At 52.8% G+C, this 6,645-nt stretch overlaps 1 protein-coding gene across 1 annotated transcript; it reads right to left on the bottom strand.

Moving 5' to 3' along the window:
• Positions 1-2,709: 2,709 nt before the first annotated feature.
• SOX3 (SRY-box transcription factor 3) lies at positions 2,710-4,821 on the bottom strand. The gene has a single exon (XM_070758339.1). The coding sequence runs from the start codon at positions 4,530-4,532 to the stop codon at positions 3,507-3,509; it is 1,026 nt and encodes a 341-aa protein (XP_070614440.1). The 5' UTR covers positions 4,533-4,821; the 3' UTR covers positions 2,710-3,506.
• Positions 4,822-6,645: the final 1,824 nt, after the last annotated feature.

Raw genomic sequence — 6,645 nt, 5'->3', positions numbered from 1 at the left:
GAAGGAAGGAAGGGAGAGAAAGAAGAAAGGAGGAAAGGAAGAGAAAGAAAGAAAAAAGAAGAAAGGGAGAGCGAGAAAGAAAAAAGGAGGAAAGGGGGGAAACAAGGAAGGAAAGAAGGGAGAGAAAGAAGAAAGGAAAAAAAGAAGAAGAAAGATAGGAAGGGAGAGACAAAGAAGAAAGGAGGAATTCACCGAGACTAAATATCTTAAAATCGAATTCATTTTTTGCCTATTCTTGAAGCGACTTTTTCTTTCCAAACGCTCCTTTGGCCTTAGAATAAGTTTGGTTTTTTTTCCTCGCCCCCCCTACGAGGACAAACGGGATAAATAAAAACGAAATAATAAATCCCGTTGTTGGAAAAAGACACTCAGCCGCTTCACACACACACACACAAAAAGCAACAAGTGTGTACGCACAAAACAAACGACAAAAGTTTGCAAAGTATCAGTCGGATAGTGGGGAAAAACTTCCTTTTAAGTTTCGAAAGTCACTTTTTAAGTTAGGAAGTGAAATTCTTTTTTCCCGGAGGGGGGGGACAGAGGAAATTGGGGGGGGAGCTAGACAAACCAACCCCCCCCCGCGAGACTTCGTTCCCAATGAAAGAACCTCGCCTCCAGCTTTTTAAGAGCCGAAACTCTTTAATTAAAAGCGAGGAAAAACTCTCTCCAACTTTCCTTAAAAATTACACCCCGGTAAACATAAACAAGGAGCGATTTGACATCCCAACCTTCCCCAACCCCGCCCTGGGATAATCCTGATTTTGCACCGATTTTTCATTCGGCCTCGGCCAGAATCCTAAAGTTGTGGTTTTGGTATTTTTAAGAAAGAAAGAAAAAGGGAGAGTTTGGGGCAAGGCGCCTTCCCATCAACCGAGAGAAATAAAGAGACAAAGATTGTTAAATCAAAATGCTGTTTGGAAACGGGTTAAGAGCGCTGCGGGTTTCATTTAAGGACGGAGGGTGGGATTTAAAAAGGACTTTCTCCTAAGGATCCCTGGGCTTCACATTGCTCCTGCGCAGAGTTGTTTGTGAGTTAGTTAAGAAAACCGCTTGCTACAATATCCTTGCGCATCCTTGGAAAGAGAAGGAGAAAAATACCAATATTGGAGAGGGTTTTCTTTAAAAAAATAAAATAAAAAGGTCAGAACCACTTGGGATCCTAAGTCCTGGATGGAGACAGAAGGGAACGGACAGGCAGGGGTTCTGGATCGCGCCTAGCCCCAAAGGAGAGGACTTTGGATCTTGGCGCGCCCGGAACCTGGATTTGGCTCACGGCAGAAGCCTCCCCCCCCCCCGCTTACCTCCAACTCCCGAGTGGATTTCCAAAACACGCAGGGGACCGAGAGGGAATTGTGACCCAGCGGTCCGGTTTAGGTTCGGGGGCGAGGCGGATTTTGCGAGGTGAGATCTCCTTCCTAACGGAGCGCAAAAACTTGGCCCCGGGAGGCGGAATTTGGTCGGGGTGATTATTCCCCACGGAAGGGGAGGTTGGCAGTCTTTGACCCGGAGTTGGCCCCACGCGGGTCGGAGGGAGAAGCGATCCTCGGCAGACACTCAAATCAGTAGTGGCGACGCCCCTTTAAAATAATAATAAAATCGCCCAACGCAGTCGGTGTGTGCGCGCATTTCTTGGTTTACAAGACTTTTTAAAGGTTCCATCTCACCCTACCCGCAGGTCTGTCGTTCAAAGGTATACGGTGAAAAAAAGAGAGGAACAAACCACGATTACAGAAGGAAGACAACCCCCCCCCCAAAAAAAAATTAAGAGATTAAACCCAGCCAGGTTTAAACCCAGCCAGGTTTATTTGGGAACCCAACCACAAACGCCTCAGGGACTTTTTCTCTCCCTCCCACAAACCTTCCAACTCCAGACCTCCTCCAGCGCAGAGACTTTCATCCAACCTCCCCACGAATTGGGATTTTTTTTTTTAAAAAAAAAAGAGGCCCAAAGGCGTCAAAGAAAGGACAAAGCCCCACCCGCCAAACACGCTTCTGCAGGGCCTGTTGTAAAATATTTATTGGCCTCTTTTCAAATCCTCCCTCCCGCCTGGGGGGAGAGAAAGGCCAGGAGAAAAGCCTAGCCGAACCTACCAGGGCGCGAGAGCGAAATAAAAAGATTTTATTTCGCTCACCCACCGAACTGAGCGCGGGAGGGAGGGAGCTAGCGGACAGGTGGGGGTATTAAAAATACAGAAAAATAACCACAAGTGTTAAATTGGGCGAGTCAGAATTAGAGATTAGCGGGATTTTTTTTTTCTTGTCTGGTGAAATAAAATATTCTCTCCAGAGCCATTCCCAGCTAAAAAAAACCCACTTATTTGTGGTTGGGCGTTTTCTATATCCGAAATACATCGATTTTTCTCACCCCAAAAGTCTTGCAAAAGTCCGGATGTTGGCCCGGCCGCCTCGGGTGATCGCGCCATCCAGAGGGGGCCGTCCGGATCCCCCCAATATTCCTCCGGGGTAGTCTTTACTCCGAAGTAAAGCCCGCTGGCCCGAGGCCCTACCTTAGAGCAGCAGAGAGGCCCCCTCGCCCCCTCCTCAAACAGACCCCCTCGCTCCAAATAGCTTTCCGCTCCATCTTTAAAAACCAATGGGAAAAATCAATTAAAAACACATTATTTAAAAATAAAAGCAAACAATCTGAAACCCCTGACATGGATCAAGGTATTCCTCCCCCTCCCCGGATTAGGAAAACGAAAGAAACCGTACAGATTACTTTTTTTATTATAGATATTTTTTTTTTAAAAAAATTAAGAATCCAGACATTATTTGGAAGGGTTGCAAGTGGGGAGGAGTTGGAAACACGGGGAAGGAAAGGAGACTCCACCCGAGGAAATTAAAAACAAAAACGTGTAAACATTTCACGAGGGAGGCGAATCGACCTTCCCTCTGGATAAAAGTCTCGCTTGTTTTAGTGTCTTTTTCCTTTCTCAAGATCGTCGGAAACCGGAGTCTCATAAACGAGAGAGGAAAAAAAATAATCTTGCTGCGTAAAGCGCGCGCGCTCTCCTCCAAACCAGCCTTTCCTCTCGTCGTCGTCCCCCCCCGCCCTCCCCACTCCGAGAAAAAAAATAGTAAAAACCTCCTGTGGAGTGCTGGAAAACAAAGGGGAGGGGGGCGGGAAAGGGGGGGGCGAGAAGCAGAATTCATTTCACAGCGGTTTTTCGTAAAAAGTTTGTTTTCTCTTTAAACAGTCTATTGTGCTTTTGGAGAGCCAGAGACTCCTCTTTATTACGCGTTCGTTAAAAACAACCGAGACAGGGGAGGGGGGTGATAGTTCTTTTGCCCGACGGGGCTCTGGCGAAATGGGAAGGGGGGAGCAAAGTGGGGTCGGGACGGGGTCGCCTCGGAAGGGGGCAACAACGGCGGCGGTGGAAGGCGGCTCCCTTCGAAGGTGGGAAGTTAAGACCAGGCGCAGCCGCCTCTCCGGAGATCCGACGGGGCGGCCAAAGCGAGCCCGGTGGCCAGCTGAGCGTGGAAGGAAGGTGTGGGGGGGTTCCTTTTCAGATATGAGTCAGTGGGACGGTGCCGTTGACGGCCGCCCCGCCGGCGTTGTGATAGTGCTGGTGGACCCCGTGGAGGCGTCCACTCTGCAGGCTCGACGGGTCGGCGGCGGCGGCAGCGGCGTCTCCTCCGGGAGGCAGGTACATGCTGATCATGTCGCGGAGATCCCCCAGGCAGGCCCGCTGGGAGTGCGAGGCGAGGGCCGGCGGCGGCGGCGAGCTGGGCTCGGCTTTGACCACCGAGGTCATAGTCCCCAGGCTCATGGCGTGGCCCGACGGCTGCTGGCCGTAGGCGGCGGCGGCGGCGGCCATGCTGTAGGTGGAAGCGGCGGCGGTCATGTAAGGCTGGGCGGCCGACATGATGGGGCTGTACTGGAGGTCGTAACGGTGGAGCGACTGGAGCTGCGCGTTGCCCATGGCTGGGTGCTGCCCGTAGCCCAGCTGCTCGGGCATCAGCGAGGCGGCCGCGTAGGCGCCGTTGGGCCAGCCGTTGACGTGGGCGTACGAGTCCAGGCGCTGCCCGACGCCCACGGGGCTGCCCACCCCGCCGCCCGCCACCGCCCCGCAGCCCCCGCCACCGCCGGGACCCCCGTTGGGGGCCAAGAGGTTCCCCGGAAGCGCGTACTTGTCCTTCTTGAGCAGCGTCTTGGTCTTGCGACGGGGCCGGTACTTGTAATCCGGGTATTCCTTCATGTGGACGGCGCGCAAGCGTTTGGCCTCGTCGATGAAGGGGCGCTTCTCGCCGTCGCTCAACAGCTTCCAGTCCGCGCCAAGGCGCTTGGAGATCTCCGAGTTGTGCATCTTGGGGTTCTCCTGGGCCATTTTGCGACGCTGGCCCCGCGACCACACCATGAAGGCGTTCATGGGACGTTTGACCCGGTCTTGGTCCGCGACGGCCGCGTTCGTCCCACCTCCGCCTCCTCCTGGCCCTCCTTTCCCGGCGCTCCCGGGACCCCCGTTACCAGCCGCGCCTCCACCGGGGTTGCTCTGGGGCGCCTTGAGTTCGCTCTCCAACAGGTTGTACATCGCCGGGGCGGGTAGCAGATGCGCCAGCGTGGCGGCCGGAGGGGAGAAAGCCGAGTCCACGAGAGAAAAAGTCCGGAGGGGGGTTAAAGGCAAATCTGGAGGCGATCCGCTCCCCCTTTTCTGCTTTCTCGGCAACCCCAGGAGGCGCGCAAGGCAGGCAGGCCGGTCGCGGCGACTCTCGCTGGCTCTTCCGACGGCGCACTGACTCCGTTCCAGCCAGCTAGCCAGCCGCCCCCTCCCCCAAACAAGCCCAGCAACGGCCTTCTCGCCCGGCCCTTTGATTGACGGCCTATAAACGAGGAGGTGGCGACCAATCAAAGCGCAGCACCCCCTCCTCTTTGACGCAGGACCAGGCTCCCACCCCCACCCCGGGCCAAAACTGCAAACTTTGAGGAAAGCCGCCTGATGCCTCCGACGCGCTCTCGCCTCCGCCCCCCGCTCCAAAACGCAGCGGCAGAGAACGGGTGGGTGGGCGGCAGAGGGTCCCCGGGTGGGGTTGGTAGAGCGGGAGGGGCGAAATGCCCGCCCGCAGTTTGCAGACGTGGAGTCCCGCGTGTAAGTGGACCGGGACCTACCGTCTTTCCCGAGTTTATAGTATAGAAGTATAGTATAGAAGTATAGAAATTCGGGCTTCAACCAAAAAGCGGCCCAATTTTGAATAATAATAATAATAATAATAATAATAATAATAATAATAATAATAATAATAGCTTTTTTTGGGGGGGGGAGAACGGGTGGGGCAGGGATTATCCTGATTTCCTACCAACGTTTTCCAAGTTTGAACTGGCTCATTTTTTCCTCTGAATTTCGGTTCCGACCATTGGAGGGGGAGGGGGGGAAAGCTTGGAATAAAACTTTTCACCTGCCCGCCTCAAAATATTCTCGGGAACGCTGTTGTTGCCTTATCTCCCATTTTTAAAAGAGACACCCAACTTTTCTCTCGCGGGACACCCAAAATCGGAAAACCAAAGGACCCTTTGTCGAGTTTCCAGACTTTTTCTGGGGTGCGTTTGTGTGTGTGTGTGTGAGAGAGAGAGAGAGAGAAAGAAAGAAAGAGAGGAATAAGAAACAGAAAACGACCCCTTTTATTGGAACCAAGAACTTTAGCCGGGATATTGCAATTTTCGCTCGAGTTGCTTGAGATTTTTATTAATATTGGTTGTTTCTTCATTGCTTATTTGACCCCTGTGACAATCATTAAGTGTTGTACCACATGATGCTCGACAAATGTAACTTTTTCTTTTATGTACTCAGAGCATCTGCACTAAAGACAAATTCCTTTTGTGTCCAATCACACGGCCAATAAAATTCTATTCTATTCTATAGTTAAGCGGGACGTTACAATTTTCGCTGGACTGCCAAAACGGCCCTTCTATGGACCAGGAAAGTCGGCAAAATTCGTTCAAGGGATAGAATGCATCTTTTGCTGACACGTGTCTGTGTATTGTGTGTACATGTGAAGGGCAACACTTTGAAAAGGGGTGCGAGTTGGACGGGGGGGGGGTCACGGAATGGGAGAGAGGAAAAGGCATTCGCTCCCAAGTGGGTTGCAAACTCTCTCTCTCTCTGCCTAGCATAGCAAATAGTTAAGGCGGATTTTTTTAAAAAAATTGCGGGTGGGTGGGGGATGCGTGTGGTAGAATTAGGTGTGTAACGGAGGGGGGCGGGAGAGCTCTGCGTGTGTAAGGAAGGGGACGGGAACAGCGACCCCCAAAGCCTCGCCGGGGCTTCCTTTAAAAAAAAATAGAGAAAAAAATTTATTCGATCTGCCAGGTTGCCCCAAAAAGCGCGTGGGAAAAAAAGCCGCTCGGCTGCCCCCCCTCTCTCTCCCAATCCCCCACCCGGAATAAGCCAAGCCTCAATGAAGCCAAGGCCGCTTTCTCTCCCAACTCTGGAAGGCAACAGAGGGACTATTGAGAGGAGGGGGGGAGCTCCAGCCAAGCACGCCGGAGTTCGGGGCTCCCCCACGTCGCCCTCACTGCTGCCTGCCTTCTGAATCGCCCCCTCCCCTCCCAGCTCGCCCCAGTTTGGCTGCCTGTGGATGGAGATGGGGGTTGGGTTTTTTTTTAAATTGGGGGGGGGGGGGCGGAATCCGTTCGCATGGCAACCAACC

This window comes from Erythrolamprus reginae, chromosome 8, assembly GCF_031021105.1.
Source record: "Erythrolamprus reginae isolate rEryReg1 chromosome 8, rEryReg1.hap1, whole genome shotgun sequence".
Lineage (NCBI taxonomy): Eukaryota > Metazoa > Chordata > Lepidosauria > Squamata > Dipsadidae > Erythrolamprus > Erythrolamprus reginae.
The sequence above is the reverse complement of the archived record's forward strand: the minus strand, read 5'-3'. Positions and strand labels throughout refer to the sequence as shown.